The following is a 16,080-nucleotide window of genomic DNA, read 5'->3' on the forward strand; positions in this document are numbered from 1 at the left end:
CAAGAATTAATATCTATAAAAACCAGACCAGTAGAACAGTTTGGAGGGTCCTCAAAAAATTAAAAATAGAAGTACCATATAATTTAGTAATTCCACTATTGGGTATTTACCCAAAGAATATGAAAACACTTATTCAAAAAGATATATGCACCTCTATTATGTTTACATTAGCATTATTTACAACAGTCAAATTACAGAAGCAATCCAAATATCCACCAATAGATGAATGGTTAGAGAAAATGGGATATATATAAATATACAATAAAATATTATTCAGCTATAAGAGGAATGTAATCTTGCCATTTGCAACAATATGGATAGAGCCAGAGGGTACAATGCTAAATTAAGTAAGTCAAAGAAAGAGAAATATTATATGATTTCACTCCTAAGTTGAATTTAAGAAAACAAAGAAAAAAAGAGCCAAACCAAGAAACAGACTCTTAGAGACATATACCTATTGAGTCTTTCCAGAACAGAGTCATCAGCCAGTGAGATTTCATCCAAGAGAAAAAAGCCATCCTCCTTCATGGCCAGGACTAGAGGACCATCATGCCACTCAAAAAGTCTTGATGTATCAATTTCTTCCTACAATTTGGAAAAGAGGGATGTGCAATTAAAGAGGAGGTGGTGCCACAAGACAATATACATACAGCTAACTGGTGTCTGCTGCAGTGAAGGGACATTCTGCAGAAATTAAGGATCTAAAAATAAGAAAGCCTGCACAACAGGATGCTCATTAAGGCCCCTTGTAGACAAGTGAAAATCTAAAGATACATATCAAACCTTGAATAAAAATCTCTCCATAAACAAATTCCACAGCTGACTCATGCACAGAACCAACTACAGTTCTTCAAATGAGTGAACACCACATCATTTGCTACTGGACAGACCTTGTCCTTTGGCTTCTGTCTCACTGGTCGCAGCCCTCCCAGGAAATCTGACGTCTCCATGTGTAAGTGGCAGTTGACAGAGTATAGTTTCTGATTCGCCAAGCTTGCAAACATCTGACAGATAGTAGTTTTCCCACACCTATTAAGAAATAAACACCAGATTAATAAGGACCAAAAATTCCAAACACACATCCACAAACACCCCAGGGAGCAAAAGAGAGGAGCCCTGGTGAGGGCCTCACTGCAGCAGCAGACACTGCAGGAAAACACATGACCTCAGAGCCCTGGGCTTAGGGTACCCTTCCCCCAAATATCAGCACCCTACGATATTCCTCATCTAGAAAAGCAAATACTGCGTGAACTTCATCCTTTCTACGTCTACTAACAATCACCAAGGGATGAGAAAGAAATCCAATCATTACAGACTTTCAAGAGATAGCATCTCATTTACTCTTCTGTATACACCTACAGAATGGATGTCACCATTCAGAAGAATTACAAAGAAAAAAGTTGTTCCAGTGATAATAATGCAATAAATAATTTTTTCTATCACAAAGGTCTGAAGGAAAAGTCAACAATAGATCTCTTACATGCCCTTAAAAAAAAAAAAAAGAGGAAAAGAGAAAGGAAAAAAAAACACAAAGACTGCATTCCTGATAATCCTTCAGCGATTACTCAAGTACTCCTGTGGAACTAAAATGAGCCATCATATTGAATTACAGTCACAGAAGCAGAGGACCTTACCCAGTGTCTCCAACCAGCAGCACTGGTTCGCCAAATTCAAGCGCCCTTCCTACCAGCATGGCCAGTCTCCGCATGCCCTCAGTCCATACAACATGGCTGAACTCAGATTCCAACTTGGATAACTGAATTGATAATGTACCTATAAAAGGCAGAATAAATATTTAGTTTCTAGTAAGAGTACAACTCAACTGATTTTCTCTAGCTATTCTGACCTACTTACTCAGTAATTTCAGGACATTTTCCTTGGAGAAAAGGGATTGAGGACACAATTTTTTCTTGAAATGTTTTTCAATGACTTCTTGAATCACATCAATTTCCTCCTGCTTCCTGACTCTGCCTGCGAGAAGCATAAAACCTGGAAACAAAAAAAGGAATCATCAAGTGTCAAGGTATAATACCAAGGGATGTTCAGAATACGGAGCAAGAGGAACTCTTAGAAGCTTGCAGGTGGAAAGGGTATCTACAGAACTATTCTGGAAATTTGGAACAACCTACTTTGGCTGCCTTGTGCCCCAGCAACATGACTTCTAGGTAGACCTAAACACAAATAAATGTGTGCACAAAAAGACATATAGAGGAATAATCAGAGCTGTTTTATTCATAATAGCTAAAAAGGGGAAATAACCCAGATGTCCATCAACAAGAGAATGAATACATTATGGTATCTATACAATGGCTTACAATAATAATAGAAAAGAGAATGAAGTACTAATACACAGAACAGCATGACTGAACCTCACATTAGGTTGAGTAAAAAGCAAAATCTAAGGTGAACATACCACATGACACTAGCTGAAGTCCAAGCACAGGCAAAATCAAAGCAGTGGTGATAGATAGCAAAGTAGTGGTTACCTCCAAGGGAGGTTGAGACTGGCAAGAGACCTGAAGGAATCTTTTGAGGCACTGGAAAACACTCTAAACCTTGATCTAGATGTTGATTCATGTGGATACATACATATGTAAAAAAAATTTATCTTCCTTATACATGAAAAAATACCATGCATTCATTTTACTGTATGTTATGCCTTGATTAAAAGACTTTCTTTAAAGTTTTCTAAACTATGTGTTCCTCCATCTATCAACTCTTTACCAGTAAAGAAAAAAAAATACAACTCTCAAGGATTAGTTTTACTCTCCTTGTAACGACTCTACTAATGACTCAAAAGTACCTTTCAAGTCAAAAGATTCTGAAATGTTTCTTAGGATATGGAGAAACATACAAATTCTTCCCATGTATTAAACCAAAATGACCAATCAAGAGTCTCAGATGACAAAACTGTTTTCTCTCAAAACTCTGATATTACCTAACCCAACCTGTCAGCTTTCTGTATAATCCAGAAGCACTGCTTCCTATGGTTACTGAGTTATAGATAAATGGTGAACAAAGACAGCACCAACCACCTGCCTAAAGTCTTATGGGCATTGTGCCTCCTACACGGAGAAAACTGGAGAAATCCCAATATATTAACACACAGGCCTACAGATAAGAACCATTTTCAAAAGCACCTGGTTGGCACCGGAGGGAGAAAAACTATTTCTGGAATACCTAGTAAAATGTATATATAGACCACAATTTGGAAAAACATTTTTAATTGAAAAGTTTGATATCTGACATAACTAAACGGTTTGAGAACATCCAACTGAAAACGCACCATCATTGGCTAAATGCTGTAGCCAGTCATACTCTTTTTCGGTCTGTTCAGCCAATCTGTATCTTTCAGCCCATCGAAACAGATCGCGGAGGGTAATGAAGCCCTGTTTTCCAGCAAACACTGAAGAACTTCTGCGATAGGACTATGAAAACATCAAAACAAATGAAAAAGGGTGATGGCAAGCACACTGTACAACCTATATAAAATTTTTAGCAGATGAAAGCACCCATAAAAATAATTCAATCAAGGGTGACTGGGCAGCTCAGTCAGTTTAGCATCCAACTTCAGCTCAAGTCGTGATCTCACAGCTTGTGAGTTCGAGGCCTGTCAGGCTCTTTGCTGTCAGCACAGAGCCCACTTCAGAACCTCTGCCCCCCTCTAACACTGTCTCTCAAAATAAACTGAAAAAATGATTCATTCAACTACAATTTTTTTAAAAAGTAAATGAAAAGCAATCCTTTGAAGATAAATACTCAAACTTATGTATAAAAATATAACAATGGAATTTCAAATCACAACACCCAAAAAATAAATAAATAAAAAGGAATTCCATCTCCTATACCATATAGAAAAAGTTATGAATACAAATGGTGGCAAACACGCAGAAATGTTATTCCCATTATTTGGGAATATAGTCTTAAGACTGCTAATTATTATCTTTCTAGAAATGAAAAGTATTAATTCTGATAAATAACACTTTTAACTCCTTAAAATGGGATACAAAAAACTGTAGCTTTGCACAAATGAAAAGGCAGAGACATAAAATATAGTATCTTTAGTTATGTCCATTCAAGGACTAGCTCCATTTAAAAAAACAAAAATTGTAGTTTGCCAATGCCAAATCACAACCTAAACAAAACATCCCAACATTAACCACAAGTAGGGAACTGTTATTGTGTGTATATATATATATATAATATATATATATATATTATATATATATATATGAGAAAAACTTCAGCATGTTATTAAATTACTGATTTACAAAACCAAAAAGTGGATATTAACAGAATGCATTTTAAAGATATTGTCCATACTATGAGAAATGGACAGACTGCTGTGTCTACCAGAGAAGGCTCTCAAACGTTAAATTTTGATCAACAAATCTAATCAACACATTTCATTTGAAACTAAGTGATAGGTGAGATACCTGAAGGTCCAGCATGACTTTAACCAACTTGCTACAATAGGAGGGTGGCAAACTACAGCGCTTATGCAAGATTGTTTCCAGCTCAGAACTAGGCAATTCGTCAAAATGCAACTCCACAAACCGATTCCTAAAGGCTCTAGAAAGCACCTAGGAAACACATAGGAAAAATACATGATAAAAAGAGCCTTTTCACCCAGGTTCCAAAATGGAGGCCTTCAAAAGAAGTAAAATTAAAAAAAAAAAAAAATCTCAGTCTTATCAAGGAACATTTACCACTCAATGGGATAACAAATGGAGTAAGGGGCAAATGCTACACACCTTTCTGCCTCCATAGAGCCCTGGGGGATTCTGGGTAGCAAAAAGCATGAACCGAGGGTGAGCTCTAACAACTTCTTGTGTTTCTGTGATGAGCAGTTCCCGGTTATCATCCAGCAGTCTGTTCAGTGCCTCTAACACGTCGGTAGGGGCCAAATTTAATTCATCTAAAATAATCCAGTAGCCCTTTCTCATAGCATCAATAAGAATACCTTAAAAAAACAAACACTGAGAATTAGTACATAAATTAGCCCAAAGTTTTTAAAAAATGTTATGTATGAATCAACAAGTACTAGGACATTACATTTCAAAACAAATAACTTCCTACAGTTAGTCATGCCTCAAAATAATTTGTGATGTTGAATATCAAGGAAGCATAATTTTCAAAGAAACCTTTTTTATTTCACACAGAAGGGGAGATAAGGCTGACAAATATCTCATTTTTGATTTATTTTCCTCCCTGCAGTCCAACTTCATTTAAATTACCACATTCTCATATCTATTCTCGGCTTCCCCTTTGTTCAACATTCACCCCATTCTTGTGAGTCTCTAGGAAATGAAGTAGTAGCTCAACTGCACTCTACAAAACTTGGCGGCAGTCGTGTATGTAGCTGATTAGATCAATGATGCTCCAAGGAAACTGGATCCATCACCATCATTCTTTAACCAGGGAAATCAGAAAGAAAGGAAAACTGACTATTACAGCAAAGGTTGTGTGCTTCAACTGGAAAGGATGAAGATTACTTGGGGAAATAGGTTTAAAAGAATGACTATCTACACCCATGGAATGAAATAATAATCCTACCTTCTTTAAACACGAGTTTCCCAGAAGAGTCAGATGTGTAACAACCAATATACTCCTGAATATCCGTGTGTTCATGATTGTTAATACGCACACAGTGGTTACCAGTAGCTGCTGCCAGCCACCGGATCAGGCTTGTCTTACCAACTGATGTCTCTCCCTGAATCAACACTGGATAGGTTCTTCAATAGATGAGCCAATAATGTAATTTAAGAAAAAGATAGAAACTACAATTAATTCAAGTAATGTTAAAAAAGAATGCATAATTTATCAGCATTAAAGAACATCTTTATATACCTATGCACCACTAATGGAACGTTTCTTTTTTATTTATTTGTTTGTTCGTTTGTTTATTTTTGAGAGACAGAGAGAGACAGCACGAGCAGGGGAGGGTCAGAGAGAGAGGAAGACACAGAATCTGAAGCAGGCTCCAGGCTCTGAGCTAGCAGTCATCACAGAGCCCGACGCAGGGCTTGAACCCACGAACTGTGAGGTTCAAGCCAGAGCCGAAGCCAGACGCTTAAACGGCTGAGCCACCCGGGCACCCCAATGGAACGTTTCTTAAGTTCTGAGAAATTTCTATGTAAAAATGGTTCCTCAAAAAATACAGAAAAGGGACGCCAGGGTGGCTCGGTTGGCTAAGCACCTGACTTTGGCTCAAGTCATGATCTCACAGTCCGTGGGTTCGAGCCCTACATAGGGCTCTGTGCTGACAGCTCAGAGCCTGGAGCCTGTTTCAGATTCTGTGTCTTCCTCTCTGTCCCTCCCCTGCTCATGTGTCTCTCTCAAAATAAAATAAAGACATAAAAAAAGATTTTTTTTTAAAATACGGAAAAAAGCAATCTCATCCTTTCTTGCAGTACTCATGAGAAACAGTAAATGGTACTCACTTAAATAGTGGGTGATAAGTATTCATCAGCCTAATACTGGAAAGCAACTTTAAAGATGGCCAAAACAACTGGCATCTGTATTGCTCCTACCAAAGGTATAACTAGAAACAATGCTTTGTGCCAGGAGAAAAGCAACACTCAGCCAATAAACAACAATGAAGCGTTTTTGAAAACGATAGAAGACCAGAATGTCATCAATGCCCATCCTGGTAAAGCTTCAGAGCAATAAGAGAAAAGGTCCACATACCCTGCAGAAACCACACGGACTATGTCTCTCAGGTTTAGCTTAACAGAAGATGTAAGAATGTAGGTCTCATCTATTGTAGGTTCCTTGTCTCCCACCGAAATCCAGTATCCTTCAACTTGGATAAGACGACCTCCTTTTGGTTCTGGAATAGGCTGAAAGACACAAGTCATAGAGGAATAACCACACAGTCCAATGACAAATGTGGTATTCTTTCAGAGAGGGGAATAAGGTAGGAAAATAAATTATCACCAAGAATGCCACCCTGTTCTGAATGCTTTCAACATTAAAGCCATTATATTTCATAGGTGAAATATAAAAAAAAAATTACTCTGAGGAATGAGATCAAAATGATGACATGTACTCATTTTAAAATCCAGGTGGGGAGCGCCCGGGTGGCTCAGTCAGTTAAGTGTCCAAATTCGGATCAGGTCATGATCTCATGGTTCGTGGGTTTGAGCCCTGTGTCAGGCTCTGTGCTGAATGCTTGCTCAGAGCCTGGAGCCTGCTTCAGATTCTGTGTCTCCTTCTCTCTGCCCCTCCTTGCTCACACCCTATTTCACTCTCTCTCTCAAAAATAAATAAAAATGTAAAAAAAAAATTTTTTTTTTAAGTCCAAGTGGGTGGTAGGTGAGTATGGGGAAGAAATTAAATCAAATACGGTCTCAAATAATTTATGTTTCAGTTTTTTTTTCCTCACCTATTAAAATTCCCACTCTGATGAAGTACTTTGATCAAATATATGTACTTCATATAAACCACATTCCTAAAAGCAGGACCAGTGTTGAATTGAGGAAGATGGCCTTTGCATTATTACATTCTGGATTGCCTAGAAGACATTAAAAATAAAAGCGACCATCCAGAGAAGTGAATCTATCAAGGATAATATTGTGGATGACAGCATAATCTTTTGAAGATATGATGGAAGTGAAGTTGTATTTTACAAAACTGTCATTTTCATAAACGAAAAATGGTCAGACTTATAACTACAAAAAAGTATTCTCCTAAAACATTTAGTGACCTAACCTGAAGCTACTACCATTGAAGTTACTGCTTTCAAGGGCTCCTCAGCTGAGCTCAGAAGTAAGGAAAAAAATTTTCAAGCCTCCAATCACATGTAACCATGAGGAACACACAAAGATAGTAAAGGACAGTGGTACTGAGATAATAATCAAAGCAAGCTTGAATCCTTTTTTCAATGTTTTTATGTTTTACCAAAAATAAAATTCATGTGTTACCTGTACAATTTTTAAAGTTTATTTGAGAGAGAAAACATGTGTGCATATGAACGGGGGGAGGGGCACAGAGAGAGGAAAGAAAAATTCCAAGCCCCAACACAAGGCTCAAGCTCATGACTTGAGCCATAATCAAGAGTTGGATGCTTAACTAACTGAGCCACCAGGCACCCTACTGGTATAATTTTTAAAGAGGAAAATATATTGAATCTAAAGTAGTCCTTCCCAAGTCCATAAGGCTCCTTCTTCCTAAAAAGGAATGAATCAACATAAAAAGCCATTTAGGTGGTAAACCACTTATTCAGTATCTTTCAGTCCTATGCTATTCTATAATTTCTTTTGTCAAACTGAAATAGTTGTGTTTTTTTTATTTAGAAATTTTTTTTATTTGTGAGAATATGGGAGTGAGAACATGTGCAAATGGGGGAGGGGACAGTAGGGGGGAGAGGGTGAGAGAGAGAGAGAGAGAGAGAGAGAGAGAGAGAGAGAGAGTGAGGGAGGGAGGGGGAGAGAGAGAATGAATCCCAAGCAGGCTCCAACCCCATCACAGGGCTCAATCCCATGACCCTGAGTCGAAATCAAGAGTCAGACACTCAACCGAGTGACACAGGTGACCCAATTATTGTCTTTAATAGGCAAAAAGAAAAACAACAACCAAAAAAGCCCAACTGATAGTCAGATGTGAAGTGTGTACACAAATTATGGTATAAGCAACAAAATACTATGTAACCTTTAGAAACCATGTCACAGTGATCTCTGTGTACATGACACAAAATGTATCCAGGATTCAGTTAGGCTATGAGATGGTTCTTTTCTTTTTTTTTTTAATTTATTTATTTTGAGACAGAGAAAAAAGAATGAGTGGCGGAGGGGCAGAGAGAGAAGGACAGAGAAAGAACCCTAAGCAGGCTCCATGCTCAGTTCCATGCCTGATACAGGGCTCAGACTCATGACTGAGATCACAACCTGAGCCGTTATAAAGAGCTGGGCGCTTAACCAACTGAGCCACCAAGGTGCCCCAAGATGATCAATCCTGTTTTAAACCATTTATATTAGATAGGTGTATTAGAATGTGGCCCTAGGTGGAATAAGGCAGGGAAATGGAAATACTGTATGACTTCACACATATATGGACCTGATGAAACAAACAAACAAACAAAAAAACTGAAAAGACAAACCAAAAAATAGACTCTTAACTATAGAGAACAAACTGATGGTTACCAGAGGGGAGGGGAGTGTGTGGATGGGTAAAATAGACGAAGGGGATTAAAGAACACTTACTGTGATGAACACTGAATAATATATAGAATTGTTGAATCACTACATTGTATACCTGAAATAGAACTCTGTATATGAAATAAATTGGAATTAAAATAAAAAAACAAAGAATTTGCCTTGATAAATCTAGGCACACAGTCGGGATGTAAATATATCATAAAAATATAATTTAGGTAGAAAGGACTACCTGTAAGATTTTCATTTCTAAAGAGTAGGAGTAGGATTATTGGGAATTTTCACCATTTAAGATACCCTCTATATTTAAATATTTTCCAACATTACTTTTATAATTAGAAACACGTTTTGTTAAAAAAAGACAGCTGAAAATGTGATAATTTAGCCATTCATTCATGTTAAACAAGTCAAAAAAATAAAAAACATACCTGCTTCAGCAGACTTTTTACATTGCCAGAGACAAGGTGTTGACAAATGAGCTTCTGGACTACTGGATGTGAGGCCCTATCAAGTTGTGTTAAGAAACCCAAACAAAAGCCCTGGGAGAAAAAAGAAAAAACAAATATGCATACTAATTACCCATCTGCAGTAACAGGCCAACATATTTCGGGAACAAATTCAACCTCTTAGGTGGTACTGATTTCCAGAACTTTTTTTTTCTTGAGAGAGAGAACGGAAGGGGCAGAGGAAATGGGAGAGAGAACACAAAGCAGGCCTCATGCCCAGTGCAGAGCCAAAAGCAAGAGTCAAATGTTAACCGACTGAGCCCCCAGGCGCACACCACCACTCCCCCCCCCCCCCCCCCCCCCCCCCCCCCCCCCCCCCCCCCAGGCCAAACACTGAACAACTTTTAAATGTGACAGGATGGTAGAAGAAGGTCAGAGAAGCTCTGGTATGAAATGCTCTGGGCTGATCTAACTAAATGGAAAACACAAGCAAACCCACATACACAAAATCACTCCCTCCCTTCCGATGGTGAGCCCATCCGCCAAGCTCCCATCTAAACACAGACTTTAAAAAGACCTCATAGAGTGAGCGCTGGATGTTGCTACATGGATTGGAGGCTGCAAATCGCAGGGCCCTGCAAAGAGTCCGAAGGCTGTAGTGAGGTCTATGGCCGGTTCCGTCCACTAATTTTGTCCCAGAGTCTTTCCGTAGAGCTGTGTACAAGCTACAAATAAGACGGAGGTCAGATAACGTTATTAAGTGATTAGCATTGACTATTTTGCTGTTATTCCCATTTTTCTACATAAGGCCCAAAGCCATTTTTACAGAATTAGACGGTGATGCTTGCATACAACTTCCTAGAGCATTCATCAAAACCTCTCACATTCTCTTTTAAATCTATTTTTCACACACTCAGGAGCTCTTTCAAAAGAAGGATCTATCAATTTCCTTTAGGATGAAAAGAGAGGTGAGAAATATTGGATTCTTAACAAAAACAGAGTGAGACAGGAGAGGTCTTCACCAAGAATATATAGAGTCCAAACATAATGTTCCAGAGTTAGCTCTAATACAATGCAGAAATAAAGTCCCTTTATAAGCTATAATTGTGATGGATGAGCACAGAGAAAAATCATAGATATGGCCATAATCACTAATGACAAAATGTTAAAAAAAAAAAAAAGCATGAATATAAGGTGACTGTTATTCTTATCATTGCCACACACTTTAGAGGTCCAGAAGATGACAAGACAGAAGAAGTTTCAGACTGAAACGTAACATGCAAGAAATTTAAAATGTCACTAAATTCATGACCAGCTACGCAAGACCAAAAGTAACCAAATGTGTGTCACAGATGAAATCCAAGTGCTCGTCGAAATGGGATTTGGCTTGCCTCTTTGTTACCTAGCTATATATTCTTGCCTCTGCAGAAAGTAGTGTCTTCTACTTGTACTATTAGCATTTTACAAGAACCTCTGCTTTATCGAGCCTGGTTTATCTCCACTTTTGAATTTTAACCACACATATTTATACTTCTGTCCAAATATTCATGGCTAACAAAAAGTTCTTCAATCTTAGAATGTGGTATTGGTAAACCATTCCAGATCATTTTCACAAATGCCTCCTTAACTAACCTATTTAAGATAGAGCTCCAAGCCTATATGTTGTAATCCCCATTTTGGGGTGTTATTTTCTTCACTTACCACAACCTAAAACTATAGCATGTATCTCCTTATTTATTGGTTATCTTCACCTCTTGAATTAAAAGCTCTATGAAGAGAATCAGGATTCTGTCTCTTATTTATAGCTGTATCCCTAGTACCTGGGCAATTAAATAATTATTTGTATAAAAAATAAAGAACCACAAAATGCAAAGTAAAACATTAAGATGATCCTATTTCAAAAACTTTACATAGGGATCCACAGGCAGCTCAGGTGTTTGAGCATCCAACTCTTGATTTCAGCTCGGGTCATGATCCCAAGGTCATGGGATCAAGCCCCTAGCCCCTCACTGGGCTGCACACTGAGCATGGAGCCCGCTTAAGATTCTCTCTCCCTCTGCTCCTCTCCCCCATACTCTCTCTCTCTCTCTCTCTCTCCTTAAAAATTAAAAAAGAAAACAAAAATAACCTTACATAGTATGTATTTCTATCTAGACAACAAAGACAAAAACAACAATGTGCCCAGGATGAAAGAATTCATTTCTGCCAGAGCCTGTATGAGAATCTGGTTGTCTGATTCAAAAAGATTGTGCACGTCCCACATGGCATAAAAAACAAAAACAGGGAAAAAAAAAAAGACTCAAGAAAGCTCCAAGCCACATGGCCAGCCTGTGTGTTTTTGTTAAGCCTCAATTAATTCTAAACCTGAATCCTTATTTTATCAATCTTTTCTTTTTTTTAATGATTTTTATTTATTTTCAAGAAACAGAGAGAGGCACTGCGAGTAGGGGAGGGTCAGAGAGAGAGGGAGACATAGAATCTGAGGTAGGCTCCAGGCTCTGAGCTAGCTGTCAGCACAGAGCCCGACGCGGGGCTCGAACCCACCAACCGTGAGATCATGACCTGAGCCAAAGCCGGATGTTTAACTGAGCCACCCAGGTGCCCCTATTTTATCAATCTTTTTCCCCCTACATCCCACTAAATTAGAATGCAAATTCCAAAAATTAAGATTTCATCAAGATAGATCAAAATACAAGCCATTTACATCTTCCAAACTCCTAGTGAAGAATACAAAAGTAATTAGGAGAGCATTCTCTACTTATTCTCGTATGTGGTGGTTCTGAAGCTTTCAATGTAGCTTCATTAGGAAAATCCAAAGGAGCTCATAAGGTCCCAACTTTAAAACAAAAACCTTAATAATAATCCCTCTCTAGCAAAAAAGAAATAGTAACTACAGATGCATGAGGTATATACTTTTTGTTCAGGGGAAATGTTTATCAAGAGAAAAAAGAACTTACCTGATAATTCCTTGCACTGTGGTCTTATTCACACTGAGTCCTTTCAGATAATCAGTAATAAGAATTTGTAAATCTTCTTTACTTTCCAATTCTTCTACGTAAAGTTCTGTGAACCTGGAAGACAATCATTATTACATAATTACCCACTTTGAGGGAGTTAATACAACTATTACGACAATAAAGAGACAGGAAACACAATAAGTTATGTAAACTCTTTGAGCTGTTTAAAGTATAAACTATAAAAGCCTTTTATCTAGAAATAGATGGACCAAAACGAGACGAAAGATAATGTAATTGTTACCAAAAATCTTTTATTTCTATGCAGTGAAGTTTTCTATGTATACTCCTTGCAAGAAAGAGTTACAAAAAGATGATATTTATCCTCGTTTTCAGAGGTGTTTTTGATACTAACTGCATGTAATAAAACATACATGCTGCAATAACAACAAAACATCAACAGCCTTAACCACCAAAAATAAAATTGTGGGGAAAAAATAATAAAGTAAAATTGTGGGAGTAAAGGAAAATACATACTGTAGTTTATAACATTTTCCTAAGAAGGTTTTATTACTCTTATAATGGAGGGAGGAATCTAAAATTTTTAACATCATTTTAAAACTCAAAATTCAACAAAAGACCACCAACAAAAAATTAGATCATTCACCTTTTTCCAAATGTTACATATATAAAACACCAACAACTAAGTATCTTATTGGTGTCAGCCAGTGCTTAATGATGAAAAGTGAAACTTAAGAGGCTTTTACAAATCACTGGTCCATTGCAAGGGGATTCCATCCTAAAATGCACTTAAACTTTTATCAGTATGTGAAATTTTTCTGGTAAATACAAGAACATCTGAAGAAAGAAAAAATTTTGTTTCCAACAATATCCACGATCCATTAAGTGTCATACTAACACCCCAAAGGAAAAAATTCTCCAGTGTTCTGGAGAAAGCAGAGGAATATGACAAATAATGAAGGAAGGACTCTGCCTTTCAGAGATGAAGAAATTTCAAGCATTGTTATGAGGTTTGGTTGTGCTGTTATTACCAAACAATAAACAAAGAGAACTTAAAAAAAAAAATTCCCAGGAACCAGTGCATGTCTCCTCACCTGTTTCTTATTCCCGGTGGAAGATTTCTTTTGCCCACATCTGTTGCTGGGTTCATACAGGCAAATAAATGGAAGTCAGGATGACGAACCAGTGGTTCTGTTTAGAGAAAATATAAATTCTCAACTGGTAACATCAAGTGATCAACAACAGGTTCACAGGGGAAGACTACCTAATGCCCCAGAAGTTCAAGACAAGACACCCTGCCTCAGATTCAGTTGGTGCTGGCTGCTTAAATGATCCTTGCTTTTTCTGAACCCCACTGAAAAGTTTCCAGACCTAGTACCCCTTAATCTTATGCTGCCATTCCACTATCTTTTAAGATATGGTTGTTCATTATTTTGAGCAGCATGTATTGTGTCACTGAGTGTGCACATCTATTACCTACTACAGAAATTACTTGACAGAGTATCTTATTCTTTGCATTCCCCATCCTACCTAACTTGGTAGAAAATTAGTACTACAGACTGAACACTGGGAGGCCTATGTAATGCACCTAACCAAAAAAATATTACTCTAAAGAGGCCAAAAGGCCTGGTGCCAAGTTAAACCACAACGGGATCAAGTGCTACCTGTATCTCCTCGATCTAGCAACACCAGGGAACCAGAGGAGCCTTCGAGTAAACCACTGAGACATTCTAAAGTTTCTGGAGCAGCCAGATTAATCTCATCCAGCAAGACCCACTCTCCTTTCTTTACAGCTTGAGCTAGCGTACCCTAAAAAACAATAAAGTAAAATGTTAAAAATCCATTTCAAATAAAGATACACTCACCAAGAGCAGTTGTGTAAGCAGGGTTAGAAATAAGAGGCAAGGGCAAACCTCTTGTATTTGATGAGCTTTCACCCTAAATGCCAAATGGCTGCCAGCTTGTTGTCAGAGCTAAGGCCAAATTTAACCTTTTTTTAAATGTCCAGAGGGTCAAGGGAATATCTTTGAGCCTAACAGAGAGATGCAACAGTAAATCATCTCAGGAGATAGATGATGAGGTAACTGGTAACTTATAATGTATTCAGATGTTTATGTGTACCCAAATGGTTATTAAAAGCACCCAAAATAAATATAAGGTCAGTATACTGATAAGTATGCAAAGACGAAATAAATGACTAAATTAAGAAGGTATAGTTGTAATACATAGCCTTTCACATTTGTTGAAGAATATCAAAATAAATCTTTCCTCATCTTTACTGATTTATCTCTTCAAGTTCTATTTCCAAGAACATTGAAAAATAAATATTAAAATCTACTCAGTTGACAGAACATCAAAAATTGAACTGTTTTATTAGGAAATGGCTTTGTACTTTTGTTTTCATGATGATCCTAACAGAATCTTCTATAAATTGAGAATAATAAAACAAAACAAATGTATTGAACTCTATTGTAATGCCAAGTCATTAAATAGGTATAAACTCTCTTTTGAAAGCACTGAAATCCTAATTGGTTATTTTAGAAATAAATCCTATTAAGATTAAGCACTGATGACCAAATTTCCCATACTGATGGACATATGGTTGAATGACTTACTCTCTCACCAAAACACCATCTCAAGTAAGATTCCTACCTCTTATTAGGGCGTAGTCTCAAGTATGCCATAAAAGAATTGAAAAACCTTCCATCATGAAAATTTAATTAAGTTGATCTTTCCCACAAGGTCGTGGGACAGAAAACAGTACAGCTATCCATTTACTGGAATAGAAAGTAAGGCCTGAAGTGAAGAGACTCAAATCTCCTGCCCACGGCCCCCACCATGAAACAGAGTTCACTAGTTGTCCTCAATTGCAACTTTAAAAATAATGGTGCTTCTCAAGACCTTACAATTTCCATTAAGGACATTTTTCAGAAATCCTCTCCCCAAAGTATTATTAGTGTTTATTAAATTTTAAACAGCAAAACAGCAAACACTAAAAATATCAATAATAACAGTAGTCTGCCTAAACTTTCATTTTGCATCAAACCAACATTCCCTTAACCTAAGTAGCCAGCCAAAGCGAAATACCTCTACAAAAGCAAACAACAGGGCATTTTCAGTCATTTTCATCTGTTGCTGAGCATGGCTGAGTCTAAGACCAAATGCTTCCCATTTCTCTTTTAGGAGTAACCCTAGAAAAGAACAGACAAGAATTTAACACACATTTTAGGTTGTAATACATTTGACATAAACATACAAAATGAGCAAAACTCACACAAAAATCAAACATCTTAGATATATATAAAAAAATACATCCTAGGGGCACCTGGGTGGCTCAGTCAGTGGAGCATTCGGCTTCGGCTCAGGTCATGATCTCATGGTTCGTGGGTTCGAGCCCCACATTGGGCTCTGTGCTGACATCTAGCTCAGAGCCTGGAGCCTATCTTCAGATTCTGTGTCTCCCTCTCTCTCTGACCCTCACCTGATCACACTCTCTGTCTCTCA

General features: G+C 37.6%; 1 protein-coding gene across 1 annotated transcript in view; it reads right to left on the minus strand.

Moving 5' to 3' along the window:
- MDN1 (midasin AAA ATPase 1) overlaps positions 1-16,080 on the minus strand; it is a 167,775-nt gene that overhangs the window by 97,468 nt on the left and 54,227 nt on the right. The window contains exons 17-31 of the mRNA XM_029943195.1: positions 15,664-15,767; positions 14,241-14,385; positions 13,671-13,767; positions 12,559-12,672; positions 10,179-10,326; positions 9,584-9,694; positions 6,691-6,842; positions 5,557-5,735; positions 4,755-4,963; positions 4,437-4,583; positions 3,287-3,428; positions 1,855-1,989; positions 1,635-1,773; positions 891-1,029; positions 455-585 (exon numbers count right to left, since the gene is read on the minus strand). Coding sequence (XP_029799055.1) covers positions 455-585; positions 891-1,029; positions 1,635-1,773; positions 1,855-1,989; positions 3,287-3,428; positions 4,437-4,583; positions 4,755-4,963; positions 5,557-5,735; positions 6,691-6,842; positions 9,584-9,694; positions 10,179-10,326; positions 12,559-12,672; positions 13,671-13,767; positions 14,241-14,385; positions 15,664-15,767 — 2,092 coding nt within the window. The remainder of the gene's footprint in view (positions 1-454; positions 586-890; positions 1,030-1,634; positions 1,774-1,854; positions 1,990-3,286; positions 3,429-4,436; positions 4,584-4,754; positions 4,964-5,556; positions 5,736-6,690; positions 6,843-9,583; positions 9,695-10,178; positions 10,327-12,558; positions 12,673-13,670; positions 13,768-14,240; positions 14,386-15,663; positions 15,768-16,080) is intronic.

Source organism: Suricata suricatta, chromosome 7 (genome assembly GCF_006229205.1).
Source record: "Suricata suricatta isolate VVHF042 chromosome 7, meerkat_22Aug2017_6uvM2_HiC, whole genome shotgun sequence".
Taxonomy (NCBI): Eukaryota; Metazoa; Chordata; class Mammalia; order Carnivora; family Herpestidae; genus Suricata; species Suricata suricatta.